The sequence below is a fragment of the Micromesistius poutassou genome, assembly GCF_964030765.1.
Source record: "Micromesistius poutassou genome assembly, chromosome: 14".
NCBI lineage: Eukaryota > Metazoa > Chordata > Actinopteri > Gadiformes > Gadidae > Micromesistius > Micromesistius poutassou.
Window position 1 is genome coordinate 8,353,294 of NC_140284.1, and position 20,826 is coordinate 8,374,119.

A 20,826-nucleotide genomic window follows, 5' to 3' on the forward strand; every position below is an offset into this window, starting at 1 on the left:
TACGCATAGTTTCATAAACTATGCGTAACATAGTTTATGAAAATCGGAAGACGATGAGAATATTTAAAGATTGTCCTTAAGATCCAGCAATGTCTGCAAGCATCCAGAGGGCTTTGTCTTTCAAAGTGACGTAATTTGTAAAAAAAAGAAATCTACATTTAAATGGGGATGTTAAACTCTAAAGATTATTTTCCGGAGTTAAATTTTCCTTTAAAAAAGTCCTATTCCTTTTCTATCCATCAAAATGATCAGAAATTGATATTCAATTGAAATTCAATTGAAAATCTCTATTTACCCACGATATTCCCATGGGGAACATATGATGAGATCTGGTTTGATTGGAAAACATGATCCTTTGTAAGAATGTTGTATCATGTGTTCCCGGATCTCTAACAGAACCGCAGGATTCCCGCTCAAATGCACACTTGCAGACAATCCTATCGGTGTGTGTACTTTCACAAGATGAACACACGACACATCTGTGTTACCATTGGACGAGGGGACACAACCATCTGGGAGGAGAAAGTCAACATAAATGTTCTTCTAAAGAGGAAGGAAAGAGGGTATATACAATAGATATGTATGCATATATATATATATATATATATATATAAATACATACATATATATATATATATATATATAAATACACAACATATATACAACAACCACAGAGGCAGCCGCAACCCACGGACACGAGCACAACAGTGGGGACCACAACGGCCATTGCACCAGAACAACAACAACAACAACATCAACAACAAGGGGTTATGGGTAACCTCCCCGTACTGTGGCGTGTTGCGGGCCGTCTCTATCAGTCAGTCATGCACCTGATGGGCCAATAGGAAGGCCGTGGAGGCTGCCACTAGTGCTGCTGTGCGGGGGGCATGCAGTGCAATGCGCTGTGTCTGTACCAGGTCTGTGAAGCAGGCAGCAATGTCAGCTGGTGTGGGTGGGAAGGAGGAGGAGGAGGAGGTGGAGGAGGGGGGGGCGGAGCAGCTCCCAGAGTCCTCCTCTGCTCGAGGGCAGAGTCTGGTCCTCGGAGGCGGGGCTGCGGCCGGCCATGGCGCAAAGGCAATGGCCGACAAAATGGTCCTAGCTCCTTTTCTCTCACACACTCTCTCTTACGTTCTCTCTCTCTCACATGTTCTCTCGTTGTTTTTCTCTCTCGCTCTCACGTTCTCTCACTTTTTTTCACGTCCTCTGTCTCTCTCTAACATTCTCTCTCGCATTTTTTCTCATTCGCCATTGCACTCTCTCTCTCTCACGTTCTCTCACATTCGCTGTCTTACTTCCTCTCTCTGTCGCCTACTCTCTCACCTTTTCTCTCACTCACTCACGCTCTCTCTCCCTCACTCACTCTCATTCTCACCTATCTCTCTCTCTCTCTCACCATTGCACTCACTCTCTCACCCTCGAGCAGTGGTGTCGTGGTGAGAAAAAGAGGATGGTGATGAAGGCAGTGAAGAGCATGAAGACCCAGGACCGAGTCCTTCTGGGTGGGGCTCAGCCGTAGTGCAGTGAACCGACCATTTTGGAATCAACCAAGTCAGCATGCAAAAAGAAACCATTTCTCTATCGCCGTCTCTTTTTAGTTTCTTTTCGTTTCATGATGCGTTGCTTAGTGGCATGCGCTACTGTTAGAGGTCAGTGTTCGGATAAGAGCTGTTCTGGTGTTTCAAATGTGTAGCACCCCTGGTACGCAACACAACAGACTAACACTGCGTGGGGGGAAGGGGGTGTTAGGTCATGAGCTAATCTGTAACGTTGAATTGATCCAAGGTGATAATCTAGAGATTCAGAAATTGTAATGGGCTATAGCTATGGGGAGTAGCTCCACGTTTCAGAAAAAGGAGATTACAATGTAAACATGGCATTGTTGTTTATTTTATACAGAACATCGGTGAGGCAGTCGGCTCTTCTAGGTACAAGTTGCAATATCTCCTCTGCTTCTAAACATCCTCATCGGAAGCTTCAGTGCTAAACATGCGCATACAAGCTCGGAGCTCTACCCAGCCCTTCAGTTTGAGGTCCTGCTGCAGAGGAACACGCCTCAGTCGCACCTCGGAAGGCAAGCTAAGATAGCTTTATCAGTTTTAGATCCAACTCTCTATATTATGTACAATCCAGCTATAGCACCTGTGGACACTGCCTAGGACAGTTGTGTTGCTTTAACGCAGACCAAAAGGTCTCCCGTATGATGGAATGAACCCTTTTGTAGAAAATATGATGGGAGATTCAGAGCACTCCTCAGGGGAGCTCCCTACTCCTCACTATTATGTGATTCTAATCCAAACTGTAGATATCAGTGTGGGTTCTCTCTGTTTCGTGTCTGTATGTGTGTCTGTGTGTGTGTGTGTGTGTTGGGGAAGTCGTGGCTGTGTGTGCATATGTGTGCGTGTGTGGTGTGTGTGCGTGTGTGTGTGTGTGTGTGTGCGCCTAGGCCTGTATTCCGTAGCAGGAGCTCAAACGCTGGTGTCTGAAAGCAGCAGGGATGCTAGAGTCACGGCAGGAGACGACATGCGACGTGTTGCTTACTTAAAACCCCATCCGGTCCCACCAAGCACTATGGCCGCCACCAGGATAGCCCCAGCGATGGAGCCGATAATTAGATTGGTGGCACTGGGACCTGTGGAAGGGTTATGGTGAGGGGCGGGGGGGGGGGGGGGGGGGGGAATGGTGAAGGGGGAGGGGGTGATGGATGGGGGGGGGGGGGGCGGGGGGGGGGGGGGGAGGGAAGACATGAGTTGCCGTACTTACTCACTCATCAATCGGTAACACGCAACACGCTGAACAACGACCACCTCCACACAGATGGACAGGAAACACATCATAGGTCAAGGAAACAACAGAACCCCGTTCACAGTGGAGTCACGAGGGCCGGACGGGGGGCATGCGGTCGGGCCTCTCGCCGGCCTGGGCTTCTAGGGCGACGGAGGCGCTGGGCTTTGGAAACCATCGCAAGGGGGAACCAGGTCTACGTCACTGGAAGTCGTGTCGTAAAGTGTCGACTTTATCCAAACCGTTTTTTCCGGTTCGATCGGGAACTACAGATCGTGGCAAAGCAACGGTCTCCTACGCACTGCCAGTGACCCCGGTGTGTGTGTTTGTCTAGTGATTGTCTAGTGTGTGTGTGTGTGTGTGTGTGTGTGTGTGTGTGTGTGTGTGTCTTTAGGAGTCGGCCTTCTGCTAAAGACCTTCTGCTAAAGGACACTAAGAGACCAGACTGTCTCCTACATCTAACTGCCCCACATGCCCCAGAAGGAAGAGGATCACAGGAACCACCACATGAAGACCAGGAGGAGGAGGAGGAGGAGGAGGAGGAGGAGGAGAAGAGGGAAGGGGAGGGATACTGAACGCTGTGGAGATCAGGGGGAATAACAACAATAGGGATATAATAATAAGAGGGAGGGAGAGAGCGAGGGAGGGAGAAAGAGAGGAGGAGGAGGAGGAGGAGGAGGGATCCATTGACCAAATTGCACGACACTGAGAACAACCAATCACATGACGGTTATATGGTCACCACCAGAAGAGAAACACATGGGAAACACAAAGCCACCGAGACGCACACACGCGGGCTCAGGCCGGCTCACGGGACCGCCCGCACACGAGGCACCAGGACCATGAGGAGGAGGAGAGCCGTGAGAGGGTGAAGGTGCTTACTCTATGCCCCACCCCGTTCCTCCAAAAATCACCCCCAGGGCCAGAGCGGTCCCTGCTACCGCCCCTATCAGGCTGTTTGTGGCCCCGCTCGCTGTGTGGAGGGAAAAGCAGCGTTATTTCCATCGCCCTGGCAACAACATCACAACAGCAGGCGATGCCGGAAGAGATGGAGGAGGGGACACCAACCTCGCCGCTCTCTGACTGACAGGCTGGTCTGTCTGTATATCTATATGTCGGACAGTCTGTCTGTTTGTCTGACTGTCCGTCCGTCGGCATGTACGAACAGTCAGACAGGCGGTCTGTCTGCCTGACTGCTTGTACATACAAACTCTCTCTCTGTTTTCTCACATGCCTGTTTCTCTGTTGTGTCTGTCTGCTCACCTGGCTGACTGCGTGTCTGCCATCGGTCTGTCCACTATGCTAACTTCCTGTTGAATCCCGTTAGCATCGCTAGCTTCCCAGAGCTAACACCCATGACGTGAACACAATACACAGTGTGTGTGTGTGTGTGTGTGCGTGTGCGGGCGCTAATCACGGAGGTGTCCTGCTCGCCTCATGTACGACCGATCGGACCCCTGAGAGGGTAACGGGGCGAACGAGCCCTCGCCCACGCGGGTCAGGGCGCCTTTCCCGCCTCTTTTCAATCCTCGGTCAATCTACAGCCGAGACATAATAATACAGAGTGTGAGGACGGAACATTGCAATATTGCAATAGGACATATTCCAATGTTGGCAATGTGGATAAACCAGTGGGCTGAATGGGATGGGTGTCGGGTGGGTGGGGTTGCTCATGGGCCTATGTGGGAGCAGACAGGCGGCGGGCGGAGCAAGCGGAGGAAACCAACCCTTTGGTCCTTCGTCCTCCGTGGCCTCGGGCTCTTTGGGGGGGTCGGGCATGCTGCAGTCCGTGCCGGCCCAGGTGGAGTCGCAGGTGCAGGTGGCCTCGTTGTTACACACCTGCAGAGTGGGACACACACACAGGTGTGGAGTGAGGGAGGAGCGCAGCCTGCCCCGGCCACTGGAGGGCCTGTGTTACTGAGATCAGCCACTAGGGGGCACCGTTGGGCCGTGTCACGTGACTCCATCGCTGAGGAGAATTTAGCTTTTCTCCCAACACACATTAAGCGCTTTGAGCGTGTGTGTTTGTTTGTGTTCGCGTAATGTGTTTGAATGCGTGTTTTTAGGCCTGTGTTTGTTTGTGCGTCCGTCTGCCTCTGTGTGTGAGTGCTTGTGAGTGTGTGTGTGTGTGTGTGTGTGTGTGTGCGTGTGTTTGTGTGTGTGTTTTTGTGTTTGTGTGTGTGTGTGTTTGTGTGTGTGTGTGTGTGTGTGTGTGTGTGTGTGTGTGTGTGTTTGTATGCTCACCCCATGGGCGGAGCACACCTGTGCGTTGGGCCCGACGGGGCAGGTGCTGACGTTCAGCGACTGGATGGGCAGACACTTGTGGTCAAGGCACATCATGGAGGGGCCACAGGGGGAGCCGTCCTCCACATAGCCCAGGTCCGTCTCGTCGTCCAGGAGGACGTGGCCACCGCTGCACCACAAGCACACAGAGAGAGAGAGAGAGAGAGAGAGAGAGAGAGAGAGAGAGAGAGAGAGAGAGAGAGAGAGAGAGAGAGAGGGAGGGAGATTGAAGGAGAAATTGAGGGAGGTAGTGAGAGGCAGAAAGAGCGAGAGAGAGAGATTGAAGGAGAGATTGAGGGAGGTAGAGAGAGGGAGGAAGAGGGGGGGTAGAGAGAGATAGAGGGAGGTTGATTGATAGAGAGAGAGGGACGTAGAGAGAGATAGAGGGAGGTAGAGTGATAGAGAGAGAGAGAGAGGAGGGTACCTGCAGTCGACCAGCCTCCCCTGGTGGTTGAACGAGGTGGGGGTGATCTCTCCCTTCAGCACGCCGATGCGTGGATTCTGACCGACGTTGGAACATAGCAGGTATCCACAGAATACATCACTGCAGACACAGAACAGAGACACTCTCTGAGCTGGCGTATCTTAATCCTCTGTGGAATACGTTACATGAAACAAAATGGTGCGTGTCTGGTGCGTGCCATCCTGAAAAGATTTGTCAGTTAGGAACTAAAGTGATTCTTAATAAATAGAATTATAGTTGACACTGAGTGATAGATTTGGTATGGATATTTTATTTGGTATGTATTTGGTTTATTCTATCTGTAAAAATAGTTTTTGATGACCATGATAAATATAATATTGTGTTTGTTGTTTGATGCAATTCAAAATGGCTGTAGTAAAATAACTCCATTTGTAATTCCAGGGTTAGTGACTCACTGCTTGCTACACGGGGTCCACTTCTCTCCGTCCCGCCCACAGTTCCCCTTCTCCGTGCCCTCTGTGTTCAGCTTCTCGTAGCAGAACTTCTCAGAACCTCCGGCTTCTGCTCCAAACAGCAAAGAACACACGGTACATGTAGTCACTCCAGGACCTCCACAACAGTACATGATGAAGGCTCCAGAAGCTCCACACACAGTACATGATGAAGGCTCCAGGAGCTCCACACACAGTACAGTACATGATAGGTTTTCAAAAAGCACATAAGAAACCGGTCCATTTGCCAATGCATAAAAATGATAACGAGTTATCTGAAGCGTTGAACACCTTTCTTTCACGTTTCGATAGTCATGACTTTTCTGATAAATTAAAGAAATGAACTGAGGAGCAAGCTCAGGTAAAGTCCACACCTTTCTCAATCACACAGGAGGATGTTAGATCCGTATTTAAGAAAAATAAGGTAAATAAGAGTCCAGGACCAGATGGGATTACTGGGAGATTGTTAAAGTGCTGTTCAGAACAGCTTTGTGGGGTGTTTGCTGACATTTTTGAGATGTCCTTGGAACAGAGAAGGGTCCCAAAGGCTTGGAAGGAGTCTATCATAGTTCCAGTGGCAAAGGGCAACTCTGTAAACACATTAAATGACTTCAGACCAGTGGCACTGACCTCACTGGTCATGAAGTCATTTGAAAGGATTGTAAAGAGGCTTCTGCTGTTCAGGGTGGGTGGAGCCCTGGACCCAGGGCAATTTGCATACAGGGCTAGCAGGGGGGTGGAGGATGCCCAGATTACTCTATTAAATCTCCTGTATAGTCATTTAGAGGGTCCTGGTGCACACCAGGACTCTTGTTCTCTTGTTCTTAGATTTTTCTTCTGCTTTTAATACTATCCAGCCACATGTTTTACTCAGTAAATTATTGTCAGAATTGAATATTGAGATTAATCTTGTAAGGTGGATTATGGATTTTTTAACAAACAGAACACAATGAGTTAAGGTAAATGGTTGTCTCTCTGAAAGGCGTGTCTCTTCCACTGGCTCTCCCCAGGGTTGTGTACTTTCACCTCTACTATACATCCTCTACACTAACGATTGTAGAAGCAAGTATAGTAATAGACACATCCTGAAATATGCTGATGACACAGTCATTGTTAGTTTACTGCAGAAACATGAGTCTCAGCATGGGCCGGTGGTTGATGAGTTTGTCAGTTGGTGTGACAGGTCTTTTCTCCAGCTTAACACCTCTAAAACCAAGGATATGGTCATTGATTTTAGGAGAAAACAACCTGGTTCTCCCCCACCCACTTATATAAAAGGAAGCAGCATAGAGTTGGTGGACCATTATAAATATCTGGGAACTGTGATTGACAACAAACTGAAATTTGACATAAACACTGATGCGATCTGCAGAAAGGGACAACAGCGATTGTACTTCCTTCGGAAGCTTAACTCCTTCAATGTTGATAAGGTTATCTTGTCCTTGTTTTACAAATATTTTATTGAATCTGTTCTTACTTTTGCCTTTATTGCCTGGTATGGGGGCATTAGCCTTAGGGATAAAAACAACCTCAGCCATATTGTGAAGGTGGCTGGTAAGATGATTGGTTGTCCTCAGGTCACCTTGACCAATATTTATGAGAAACAGGTTGTGCGGAAGGCAAATGGTATATTAGACTTTATAAAACGGGTGGCTTAAATCAAGCGATCTGATTGGTTCCCAACTGTTGTATATTTAGCGTATACACACAGCTATGACTCCCGTTCAGTTTACAAAGTTCAGTATCACTCCGCGCCTAACTTGAACTGTTGTTTATTTATATATAAAAGCAATAGCATAGTTCACTGAAGCCTAAAAACATGTTGATTGCTGGAGAGGGTGGAGATGTTGTAAAGCAATAGGCACACGGTGAGTGAACTGCTCGATAGTAGGCTAAATTGCCGGCGAACCGAGCTACCGTCTCTAGCCTTCTCTCTGAAGGACGCTACAGTGTGTTGCATAGCAACCGCCGTACACTTTGCCGGCAGCCAGGAGGGACTACTTTTTTGTATTCGTAAAAAAAAAATGCTTTTCTGACTTTCATTTCGCCATACTTACGTAACCGTTTTATAAAAGCAATAGATCAATTCAGTCAGTGGTATACGTTCATTATACCACAGTTAAGGGGCGTTGTCCGTCCCTCCGCTGCGCGTCGGGACGGCGACCCCCTTAACTGTGGTATAATGACCGTATACCACAGCCTGTCGTGATCTATTGCTTAAGTGTAAACCATCCCCTTCACTGTTTATTCGAGGTCCTTCCATCTGGCCGAAGATTTAGAGTCCCTGGTTTTAAGCTCAACAGGACAAGGAGCTCTTTTATTCCAAGTGCAATACGGTTGCTAAATTTGCACAATTCGCTAGATGAGTAGTAGTGTAACAGTGTTTTTTTACTTATAGTAGTTGGTGTTATTATTTGTGTGTATGTGTGTGTTATCTGTTGTGCTACTGTACCTGTATGTTACCTGGCTGCAAGACAAGTTTCCCTTAGGGGACAATAAACTGAAACTGAACTGAACTGAACTGAACTGAACATAACATGTAGAGGCTACAGGACCTCCACACACAGTACATATAGAGGCTACAGGACCTCCACACACAGTACATATAGAGGCTCCAGGAGCTACACACACAGTACATGTAGAGGCTCCAGGAGCTCCAGACAAAGCAGAGACCCATCCCTCATGGCCCTCGGGTAGGAGGTCCAAGCCCACGGTCCTCCTACCTGGGTCTTCAGCTAGGAGGACCCAGTAGGAGGGCCCCGCCCACGGGCCTCCTACCTGGGTCTTCAGCTAGGAGGACCCAGTAGGAGGTCCAAGCCCACGGGCCTCCTACCTGGGTCTTCAGCTAGGAGGACCCAGTAGGAGGTCCAAGCCCACGGTCTTCCTTCCTGGGTCTTCAGCTAGGAGGAGGTCCTCCTACCTGTGCCACCATGGAACTGAATGGGTGAATGGAGATAAACAAACAACATACTTGTCCCCCAAATGTATTTACACTGGTTCTCCCTCGTCTTGCACTCCCCGCTGTAGCAGCGTCCCTGCAGAGAGAGAGAGAGAGAGAGAGAGAGAGAGAGAGAGAGAGAGAGAGAGAGAGAGAGAGAGAGAGAGAGAGAGAGAGAGAGAGAGAGAATTTCAAGAGAATTTCAGAGAAAGGGAAGAGATTCAGAGAAAGGAGATACTGCGGTACTGAGGATACCGCCCCTTCCTGTTTCATAGCGAGGCGACCCATGTGACCGCGGCGGTCCGGTGTGAGCTCTACCTGGTTCAGATGGCAGTTGTAGCCGTCTTGTTTGTGGAGATTAGGAGGACACTACAATGAGGAGATAAGGAGAAAAGACAGGATTAATCACACTGCTTATCTACACACAATATCTTAAAATAAAGTGAACCAGGCGTTAACTAGGTGTTAGATAGATAGATAGATAGATAGATAGATAGATAGATAGATAGATAGATAGATAGATAGATAGCCGTTGTTGATAGGAAACCCAATTTTTTTTCAGAACAGCTTGTTCAGACAGGCTCAAGGCACATATGACTTATGACTAGACTGGTCAGAAAAGGCTGTTTTGACCTCCCACAGCCGAAAATAAATCAACTGAACAAGGCAGTCATTTACAGAGCCGTCAGTCAGTGGAATTCCTTACCCATTAGCATAAGAAGCGTCAAGGGTAAATATAGACTAAAAAATTTCACTAAAACAGATGCTGAGGGAATCTACACAACAGGATTGACTCTCTATGCTTGATGTACTTGTAAACTTGTAAAATTATTATGTATTGCATATTGTCAGTTCTAAAACTCACTTTTCGCTCACAATTGCCGGCGAACCGAGCTACCGTCTCTAGCCTTCTCTCTGAAGGACGCTACAGTGTGTTGCATAGCAACCGCCGTACACTTTGCCGGCAGCCAGGAGGGACTACTTTTTTGTATTCATAAAAAAAAAATGCTTTTCTGACTTTCATTTCGCCATACTTACGTAACCGTTTTATAAAAGCAATAGATCAATTCAGTCAGTGGTATACGTTCATTATACCACAGTTAAGGGGCGTTGTCCAAGACAGGATTAATCACACTGCTTATCTACACACAATATCTTAAAATAAAGTGAACCAGGCGTTAACTAGGTGTTAGATAGATAGATAGATAGATAGATAGATAGATAGATAGCCGTTGTTGATAGGAAACCCAATTTTTTTTCAGAACAGCTTGTTCAGACAGGCTCAAGGCACATATGACTTATGAATAGACTGGTCAGAAAAGGCTGTTTTGACCTCCCACAGCCGAAAATAAATCAACTGAACAAGGCAGTCATTTACAGAGCCGTCAGTCAGTGGAATTCCTTACCCATTAGCATAAGAAGCGTCAAGGGTAAATATAGACTAAAAAATTTCACTAAAACAGATGCTGAGGGAATCTAAAATAAATCAACTGAACAAGGCAGTCATTTACAGAGCCGTCAGTCAGTGGAAATAGATAGATAGATAGATAGATAGATACTTTTATTGATCCCCAAGGGGAAATTCAAGTTAACTACGTGTTGAGGTGTAAACCAGGTGTTAACTAAGTGTTGAGGTGTAAACCAGGTGTTAAAGTGTTAACTAGGTGTTGAGGTTTAAACCAGGTGTAAACTTGGTGTAAACCAGGTGTAAACCAGGTGTTAACCAGTTGTACCTGTCCTGAGTCCCCAGAGCAGGTCTCTGAGATGTCACAGTCGTTGACCGCGTAGCGACAGCTGTAACCTCGTGGGTAGAACTGAGCACACACACACACACACACACAGACACATTATACATGACATCATAAGAGTGGGAGTGAAGATGATGAAGGGACACATGATGATGCTAGGTGGGCATTCACAAGCCAAGAAGGAGTTTAAACTTTGAGCTCAGAGAACGGCAGGTAAGACGTAAACAGTCCACCTTGGAGGACGGCTCTGGAGGCTCAGCCCATTCTGAGTGCCAATGTTGTTATGAATGAAAGGCTGAAAGCTGATTGGTCCTCACCAGACAGGTGTTGTTGCAGCAGGGCCCGTCACTGCAGTGGGCCCCGTTGGCCAGAGAGCACTTCTTGCAGCACTCCTTGTAGCACTCCTGGGGGAGGAAGAGGAGAAAGGGGGAAAGTCAGTCTCTAGTCAACAGGCAGCTCAGACGTGTTGTCCGTACCGCTAACCCTAAGGCCCCAGAAGGGCCTGGAAGAACCTCATGAAAACCCTGATAGGAAGAAAACAGCCATCACCCTTCCACCCTCTGCTATACCCCCCTTCACCGTCTGCTATACCCCCTACCCCATTGAGACTGTCACTGGGATTAAGCTGTACTAATACAATGGTCTTGACAATGGATGCAATGGTTTCCAGTTCCACTTGGTAATATCTAGATGAGACATGTTAGCTGTTTTGTTTCCCGGTTTTAAAGCAAACCCTTTTTTCGGCTTCTCTTCTTTCTTTGTATGGAAGAGTGGTCACTCTACTGATTTCAAAGTAATGAATCAAAGATCCCCCCCCCCCCCCCACACCTGAATAACGGACAAAATGTGTGAATAGTAAGTGAAAAGAGAAGACTCACGGGTCTGGATCCACAGTCGCACTCCTCCCCCACCTCCACAAAGCCGTTGCCGCACTCTGTGGCCTCAAAGAGCTGCAGACAGACAGGGATTACTGCATGGCACGCCTGGCATAGCACTGAAGAAACACCACCACCACCACCACCTCCAGCACCACAGCCCGGCATGCCTGGCATAGCACTGAAGAAACACCACCATCATCACCACCACTAACACCACCACCACTACCACCACCACCGCCACCTCCACCACCACTGCACGGCATGCCTGGCATAGCACTGAAGAAACACCACAACCACCACTGCACCACCACCACCACCACTGCACCACCACCTCCACCACCTCCACCACCACTGCACAGCACGCCTGGCATAGCACTGAAGAAACACCACCACCACTGCACCACCACCACCACCACCATCATCACCACCACTTACACCACCACCATCACTACTGCACCAACACCATCACCACCACCACCACCAAAACCACCACCCCCACCACCACCAACACCACCACCACCAGCACCACCATCACTACCACGTCCAACCCCCACCCTCATTCCTGCGGCATGGGGCATCCCTCACCTTGGTGGGCCTGTTGAACAGACACGAGCCTCCACCTTTCAGGAGGAACTCCTTGTAGTCATTGAGGCTGCACTTGGAGAACTTCCGCGTGTGTTGGACCCTGCAGGATACAGGACAACGTGTGTTAGACTCCAGAGGATACAGGACAACGTGTGTTAGACTAGAGAGGATACAGGACAACGTGTGTTAGACTAGAGACAGGAGAACATGTGTTAGACTACAGACAGGAGAACGTGTGTTAGACTACAGAGGATACAGGACAACGTGTGTTAGACTAGAGACAGGAGAACATGTGTTAGACTACAGAGGATACAGGACAACGTGTGTTAGACTACAGACAGGAGAACGTGTGTTAGAATACAGACAGGAGAACGTGTGTTAGACTACAGAGGAGACAGGAGAACGTGTGTTAGACTACAGAGGAGACAGGAGAACGTGTGTTAGACTACAGAGGAGACAGGAGAACGTGTGTTAGACTAGAGACAGGAGAACGTGTGTTAGACTACAGACAGGAGAACGTGTGTTAGACTACAGACAGGAGAACGTGTGTTAGACTACAGACAGGAGAACATGTGTTAGACTACAGAGGATACAGGACAACGTGTGTTAGACTAGAGACAGGAGAACATGTGTTAGACTACAGAGGAGACAGGAGAACGTGTGTTAGACTAGAGACAGGAGAACGTGTGTTAGACTACAGACAGGAGAACGTGTGTTAGACTACAGACAGGAGAACGTGTGTTAGACTACAGACAGGAGAACATGTGTTAGACTACAGAGGATACAGGACAACGTGTGTTAGACTAGAGACAGGAGAACATGTGTTAGACTACAGAGAACACAGGAGAACGTGTGTTAGACTAGAGACAGAACAATGTGTGTTAGACTAGAGACAGGAGAACGTGTGTTAGACTACAGAGGAGACAGGAGAACGTGTGTTAGACTAGAGACAGGAGAACGTGTGTTAGACTACAGAGGAGACAGGAGAACGTGTGTTAGACTACAGAGGAGACAGGAGAAAGTGTGTTAGACTACAGACAGGAGAACGTGTTTTAGACTAGAGGAGACAGGAGAACATGTGACTCCTGTCCTGAATGTGACTCTAGATTAAAGAATAACATCCTTAACATCCGTGTGCTCAAGGTATCAGACACATCCATCCTCAGGCTGAAGTGCCCTCTGACCCCCTAAAGTCTGGAGCTACGCCCCCCCCCCCCCCAGTCTCGAGACAAACCAAGGAAATGACCTCAGAGACATTTCCTTCCCACAACACAAGGTCATGGGAACATAGACATAATAAAGAGTAGACGCCACATTGGCTGCTGGGTGCAAGAAATGCGACCGCCATCTTGGACCGGATACTCTTGTTGCGTAGCAGCAGAAGACACAAGATGCCAGAGCAATGTGCAGCATATTCCTGCTCAAATTGGCGGACCATCGCAAACAGGGCTCGGGCGGGGGATTACTTTTCAGGAAGAGACACAGTTTGGCATCGACAACCATCATTCTGACTTGTTGTCATTGGTTGTGCAGTCCTCTTTTAGGAGTTTTAGCTCATACAAAAACCTTAATGTGTTTATATATAAGATATGTAATGTATTCATATATTGTTTATGTAGGCTATGTATATATTTATATATAGCCTAATCATATGTTGTTTCTTCAACTTATTAAAATAGCTGACTTTACTGCCCCTATCTGTTTCTGCTTCTCTATCATTTTTGATTTGCGGTTTGTGATTTGCTAAATACCTATCATAGCCTGCATCACATATCATAGGGTGACCAGACATCCCCGTTTTTGGTTGCCTGTCCCTGGCTGAATACAGCAAAGACTACCCGGTCCCCTTTTTGTTTTTGAAGACACAACATTTGGTTTTCTATTTCAGATTGCTAGTCAAACTATAAATGTTTTTTAATGTTTTTTCCCCCTTTCGCAGATTATGTTCCCAGATTTGATCTCGGACATCTGGTCACTTTATATCATATATCAGAATATTCTATTACTAATAAGCCCACTATGAATATTAAAACAAGCCGAACCATGTGTCCTGTATCATAGCTACATGTATGACCTTTGTGGCAAACCCCCCCCCCCCGTGAAAATCAGCTTGGTATTCATTGGTATTCATTGAGGTGTGATTAATTAAATGCACTGACAGACAGTTCATTGCACCTGCCAAACAGATTACTCTGAATGGAGCGGTCGACCGGTCCAAGATGGCGGCCCCACGGCTCGTCAGTGCCAGTAGGCAGTAGCGGTCGATGCGGTGTCTATTCTTTATTATGTCTATGCATGGGAAGGCTTCTCCATTATCAGCAGGAGGGCGCAGGCCGACCGCAAAGGATGTTTGAATCGTCCTGATCTGTGTGTGTGTGTGTGTGTGTGTGTGTATGTATATTTCTATATAGACATGGACGTACCCTGTGTCTTCCATTATGCACCCGGGCCACGAATCACAGCCACACTCCTCTGGGAACACAAAGACAAAGGAGAGGTTAGGGGAACGGAGGGGGGGAGAGAGAGAGAGAGAGAGAGAGAGAGAGAGAGAGAGAGAGAGAGAGAGAGAGAGAGAGAGAGAGAGAGAGAGAGAGAGAGAGAGAGAGAGGTGTATACTTCTCCTGGCGGTGGGGTCCCACTGGATGCCCAGGTTCTGGGCCAGGCTCTGGGACAGAGACAGTGCCATGGACCAGGTGGATCCATACTGTTGGTTCACATCACACACATGTTGCCCTATTTACCACCATACCTTGAGCACACATCCAATATGCGTGTGTGTGTGTGTGTGTTTGTGCGTGCATGTGTGTTTGCATATGTGTGTGTGTGTGTGTGTCTGTGTGTGTGTGTGTGTGTGTGTGTGTGTGTGTGTTTGGACCCACCTCGTTGACCCCGACGCCGCGGCTCACAGAGCACATGCCCCCGAAGTACGCCACGCTGCTGCGGCGGTAGTGGAAGGTCACGTTGCTGAGGACACGAGAGACACACACACACACATGCACACACACCCCCCGCACGCACGCACGCACACACACACACACACACACACACACACACCACACACATTAATTGTTACAATCTTTGGCTGTAAATCCCCACCACAGTGTTTCTGGAGGTACACATGGGTTCGAGAACAGTGTGAAATAATATTGTATTGTTTGATGTCCAATGCGGTTGTGTCCCCGCTGGTGTGTCCCCCCCCCCTGTTGTGTCCCCGCTGGTGAAGAGGTCATCACAGCTACAGTAGAAATGTTCTTTGTCAAGATTCTGATGATGACAGCATCGGCACTATAACTCATAATAATATACATAAGGAGGACTGTAACTTGTGACGTGATTTGTGGTCTTTCAGTTCCTCAGACTCACGAGAAGAGGTGCACGGCGTCTGCATGGTGCTTGATGCTCTGCTGCCGGTACTTGGAGAAATCCCGCAGCATCTCCAGGGGCTTCACGCTGATCGGGATCTGGTCCTTGTCCGTCCAGATCTCCGCGGCAACCAGCACCACGCGCGTGTGCAGATGCTCTTTGAAGATCTGCCGTCGCAAAGAGGGAGGGGGGAGGGAGGGGAGACAGATATGGAGAGAAAAGATTTAGGAAGGAATGTAAATAAATATGGGTGATATGAGGGGGTGAGAGAGAGGGAGGTGGAGGAGAAAGGACGGAATAAAAGAGGAAAAGGGCAGGAGGTAGATAGGGGGACAAAGAGACAGAGATGGGATAGATACGATACAGAGCAAGAGTCAGCACAAGACAGAAAGAGTGGCAGAGTTCTGTACTCATACTTAGTTCTTAGTCCTGATAATAGACATTCCACTTAGTTGTTTAACCTCTTGTAGGACTTTGATATTTTTCCTTGCATTGCAAATGTTTATTTTCCACACCAATAAAGCTCCTTTGAATTAAATCATTGCAATTGAATATACAGAGAGAACAATAGAGAAGTATAGAGAAGAGGAAGAGGTTAGGAGAGAAAGAGAGGGAAAGATAGAGCGAGAGGAAGAGAGATATACAGAGAGAAAGAGAGAAGTATAGAGAAGAGGAAGAGGTTAAGAGAGAAAGGGAGGGGAAGATAGAGAGAGAGGAAGAGCGATATACAGAGAGAAAGAGAGAGAAGAATAGAGAGAGGGGAAGAGAGATATACAGAGAGAAAGAGAGAGAAGAATAGAGAGAGGGGAAGGGATTAGGAGAGGAAGGGACAGACAGTAGACGAGGGCCCATGGGCCAGAGCACACAGTACACAACACACGCTGGTGTGATTCCATTCTGCCCGGGGCTGAGGGGACGCGGGGCCGTCACACGCGGAGGGCGGGACGGAACAAGGGGGATTTTTCGACTGAACACACAACGCGTAACAACAGCCCAGATCAACAGTGACTCAGGGTAGACGGGCGGGCAGAGGTCGCACACACGACCGGCGCGCACACGGACACTGCACACATTGGGCCCGGCGTGTGCGTGATGGAAACTAAAATTGACAGAGCGACCAAAACGTGACGGAGGAGGGATACTCACGGCATCCACGAGGTTAACCACGGACTTGGCGAAGTTTCTGGTGTGTTGTTTGTTCTTGTAGCGTTTGTACTGCAAACCAGAGCACAACGAGGGGTGTTTATTATAGGGGGAGACCGTGTGTTTGAGGGCCATGCTTTGAAAAATGTGCAAAACTAACCACTGCTCCCTCTAGTGGGCAAACTAGACGAGGATAATATGAATGAATGTGGATTCGGTTAGCAACAACGTTTTAATCCTAACCTGATAATACAACTAACGGATCCCATTTAATAATAAGACTGGTGTTTATATGATGTTGTGCTTGAGTCATGCCGTGAGTCACTGCAGGGCAGGAGGGTTTTGTTGTGGTGACTCATCTTGCCCAACACATACCATGCTGTGGTCGCTGACAATCATGATCTCCAAATACTTGATCTCCTCAAATATGTTGCGCGGCATCTGCAAACACAGAAACCACCGATGTAAACAGCAACCTCCCCGGACGTGAAGGACCCAGTCCAGCCGGCCGCTGGAGTCTGCTGGAGCAGGTGTTCTTCTGCTTATACACAACATTTGCACGCTTTCTATTTCCAGCTAGCCTCCTCTAAACCTGGAAATAAACAGCTCTGCTCCTTGCCTCCTCCTTCTCCGTTCCCTTTAAAGCCCATCCGAGCATGTTTCTGATAAGCTCCAAGGTGGAAAGTCACGTTTATTAATTTGATGGCATCCACAGGGAGCGTGGATGTCAACCGGCGGTTGATTGGCTGCGATGGGCCAGGAATAGCGGCACGCGGAGAAATCCTAGGACAGGAATTCTCTGGTTTCTCTGCAGAAACGGAGCAACAAAGCTAGGACACCATAGCCCTCTGATTAGTGTCCACAAAATGATAATAATAATAATAATAATAATAATAATAAAGAAAACACTGAGTTCTACTCCAGTAAGGATCAGAGGAACCTAGAACCTGAGGAGCAGTCAGGGGAACCAGCGTTGAGGGACTCTGTTGTTGATCTGTCTGAGGGTGGAGGAGCCGGGAGACTCTGTCGTTGATCTGTCTGAGGGTGGAGGAGCCCGGAGACTCTGTTGTTGATCTGTCTGAGGGTGGAGGATCCCGGAGACTCTGCACTTACAGCTCTCTTTTTCCTGCGCTTCAGCCAGGACAAGTCTTCCAGCTCAGAGAGGACGTCCCAGGCACCGCCCTCATCTTCGTGCAGCCCCGCCTCCTCCTCCTCCACCACTGTGGACAGACACACGGACACACACACACAGACAGACACACACACACACAGACACAGACACACACACACACACACACACACACACTCGGACGCTGAGGAAAACAGTCCCCAACAATGACTATGAGAAGTTCAGGAATGTTATTCCTGGAATCTGGTTCTCTCTCTCTCTCTCTCTCTCTCTCACTCTCTCTTGTCTAGATGGAGAATAAAAGCAGCACAGAGCTGTTTGAAACCAGGGTTTTCAGCATTTTTTCTGCTTTATATACAGAAAATAAAAGGACCAGCAAACGTATCTCAAAGTGCCGACGCACACAAAGCACACAAAGCACACAGTGTGCGTCTGCAGCGCCATGAGAACCTAATGGAGACACATACTAACAATCCAATCTCACACAGGATATACACTAATAACACTATATACACGATATACACACTGAGAACACACGCACACAACGTGTCCCATATTACGCGAAGGCCAAACACATGACTGTGATCCCCAAAGCCGAATCAGCGATTTCTTTTGGACGAACAATGTTATGTCCTGTGCGATGGCCCGTAGCGAACAAACGCATAACGGTTATGTAAGCTGGATGTGGAGGAGCCACAGCCCTACCTGGCGCTGGCGGCTCGCTGCTCCAGTGGAGGCTGAGGGCTCTGCGCAGGGTGTGGGGCCTGGCAGCCGTATCCTGCAGAGGCGAGACCGGCGACACACACATCACCACGATGGGCGACTTGGGATGGGGCGGGGAAGGGTGGATACAGGGAGGTCAAGGCCGAGAGGAAAATGCTTTCATAGGCCGATACAAAATGCTGAGTGGAACAGACTAGCAAAGGGAAAAGGGATATAAAATATTTAACGCATGCATTCTTTGCGGTGTTATTATGGGGTACAATCTCGCGATGTCGTAGAGGAACAATGACATTATTATCTCCCACCGAGTTACTGGCTTTCCCCCAGCCCCCCCCCCCCCCCCCCCCCCCCCCCCCTCCTCGCGGGCAGGACGTTTCTGCTGGGGACTCGGATAACCTCCAGCGTCGCCTTGGACCCGGGCCAAATGATAGCTGAGCAGCGCGGGCAGAGGGCTTACACAACACACACGTCAGCGCGCGCTGAGGGGGCTTTACTCACGATGGGATGGGTCTGCTGTAAGGGCTCGATGAGGTAGACGAAGACGCCGTCGTCAAACATCCCACTGTCACGCACGATATGGGAGGAAGTGGGGAGAGAGGGGGTCAACATCAAGTCGATGACATGGTTGAGGCGTTCTGAGGACTGTATTTACAGGCAGGTGTTGGGGAGGCGGCTGTTGTCATACTTACTGCAGCCCGTTGCAGGTAGACAGGGCCACATGAGACTGGTCGTTCCCCCTCAGCTGCCCATGGTAATAACAGTGCTCCCCGCCCTGAGGCCACACACACACACACACACACACAGGAACAAACGCACAAACACACACACACATGCAAACACACAAACATGCACGCACATACACACACACACACAAAAACACACAATCACACACATAGAAACATGCACACGCAAGCATGCACGCACAGATACACCCACATACCCACACACACACACACACACACACACACATGCACACAGAGCCACACGAAAGCACAGACAAAAACACACACACACACACACACACACACACACAGACACTTATTTCAACACCACAGCAGAGACATGAGTGAGACATTGTGTTCCACACTGACTGTGTACTACAGCCAGTGTAGAACACAATGTCTTCGTACCGATCATATTTACATTAGCAGACATACAGACAGCATTTGACTCAACATTGCCATTGTCATTTCCATCTTATAAAGTTCCTCTCAGTGTAACCAGCCATGCCACAGAATGTGCAGATTTCTATTTGCCAAACGTGTGGTGTTGATGTTGGTCACAGCAGGAGGAGAACAACAGTGTATAACTTAGTCACGGCCACATCTGTGACTCAGCTGTAAGACCACGGGTGAGCAAAGGACATTCTATCTCTCTCTCTCCACCCTCCCTCACCTATCTCTCTATCACTCACTCTATCTCTCTCTCTCACCCCTCCCTTTCCCCCCTTCCTTCCTCTCTCTCCCTCCCTCTCTCCCTCTCCCTCTCTCGCCACGCTCTGTGTCTCTCGGCCATCCCACGCTGCATTGCTACTGCAGAGTGCTGCTATCGCTCTCCGGTGTCACGTGACGTGGGTCTGAGGCAGCGGGGAGGCTGCAGGGGAGCAGAGGCCCTGCTGAGTCAGCCCAGCTCAGCCCAGCACTGCTCAGCATCTCAAAGCCTAGTCCAGCTCAACCCCCCCCCCCCACCCCCCCTTAGCCTCTCACCTCGGCCCCGCCTGCACAGCCCATGCTCAGCCTCTCACAGTAGTCTAACCAAGCTCAGCCCAGCCCCGCCCAGTCCCCGCTCAGCCTCTCCCCTCGGCCCTGCCTGCCCCGCCCAGTCCCCGCTCCTCTCAGCCCAGCCCACCCAGCCCCCCGCGCAGCCTCTCTCTGCCCCTCCCGGCATCTATCTGTACTGTGTCTCTTTACAGCCACGCATCCATCCATGTATCAATCTGTATCTACCTATCGATCCTGTCTGTTGTCGTGGCAATTTCTTTATGAGATATTGCGTTTAGGACAGATGAGACTTCTAACTGCAAAAAATAACACAATAGTTGTAGACACTAAACCTATCTGGATGTATGCATACCCGAGTCTCTCTCTGTAGCAGAGTGAGCCCAGAATACCGTTTCACAGAGCCTTGTAACCGAGTCTCACCTCGATGGGTTTGTCCATCCATCATGTGAGGGGCATGTTGACATACAGGAATGTCTCTGGTATGGATAAGTGTGACCTTGTGACCGGTTCAACCCAGTGAACAGGTCAACAAAGGGGAACTAGGTAACACTGGTTAAAAGATGGGGTGGCCGTATAACAACTTGAAGAATACTAAGCTTTTTAAACTTAACAACATACA

The 20,826-nt window shown here is 48.7% G+C and overlaps 1 protein-coding gene across 2 annotated transcripts in view; it reads right to left on the reverse strand.

The window, feature by feature from the left end:
• Window positions 1-20,826, reverse strand: part of LOC311358084 (disintegrin and metalloproteinase domain-containing protein 23-like) — a 28,787-nt gene that overhangs the window by 588 nt on the left and 7,373 nt on the right. The window contains exons 5-25 of one of the 2 annotated variants that reach the window (XM_084478077.1): window positions 19,176-19,258; window positions 18,985-19,048; window positions 18,469-18,541; window positions 17,748-17,854; window positions 17,010-17,075; window positions 16,638-16,706; window positions 15,492-15,658; window positions 15,008-15,092; window positions 14,745-14,832; window positions 14,552-14,600; window positions 12,129-12,228; window positions 11,544-11,615; window positions 10,983-11,069; window positions 10,651-10,731; window positions 9,236-9,286; window positions 8,951-9,014; window positions 5,944-6,049; window positions 5,489-5,608; window positions 5,026-5,194; window positions 4,509-4,620; window positions 2,539-2,629 (exon numbers count right to left, since the gene is read on the reverse strand). In XM_084478077.1, the coding sequence (XP_084334203.1) occupies window positions 2,539-2,629; window positions 4,509-4,620; window positions 5,026-5,194; window positions 5,489-5,608; window positions 5,944-6,049; window positions 8,951-9,014; window positions 9,236-9,286; window positions 10,651-10,731; window positions 10,983-11,069; window positions 11,544-11,615; window positions 12,129-12,228; window positions 14,552-14,600; window positions 14,745-14,832; window positions 15,008-15,092; window positions 15,492-15,658; window positions 16,638-16,706; window positions 17,010-17,075; window positions 17,748-17,854; window positions 18,469-18,541; window positions 18,985-19,048; window positions 19,176-19,258 (1,904 nt within the window). The remainder of the gene's footprint in view (window positions 1-2,538; window positions 2,630-4,508; window positions 4,621-5,025; window positions 5,195-5,488; window positions 5,609-5,943; window positions 6,050-8,950; window positions 9,015-9,235; window positions 9,287-10,650; window positions 10,732-10,982; window positions 11,070-11,543; window positions 11,616-12,128; window positions 12,229-14,551; window positions 14,601-14,744; window positions 14,833-15,007; window positions 15,093-15,491; window positions 15,659-16,637; window positions 16,707-17,009; window positions 17,076-17,747; window positions 17,855-18,468; window positions 18,542-18,984; window positions 19,049-19,175; window positions 19,259-20,826) is intronic. The other variant, XM_084478078.1, reaches the window with a different exon arrangement.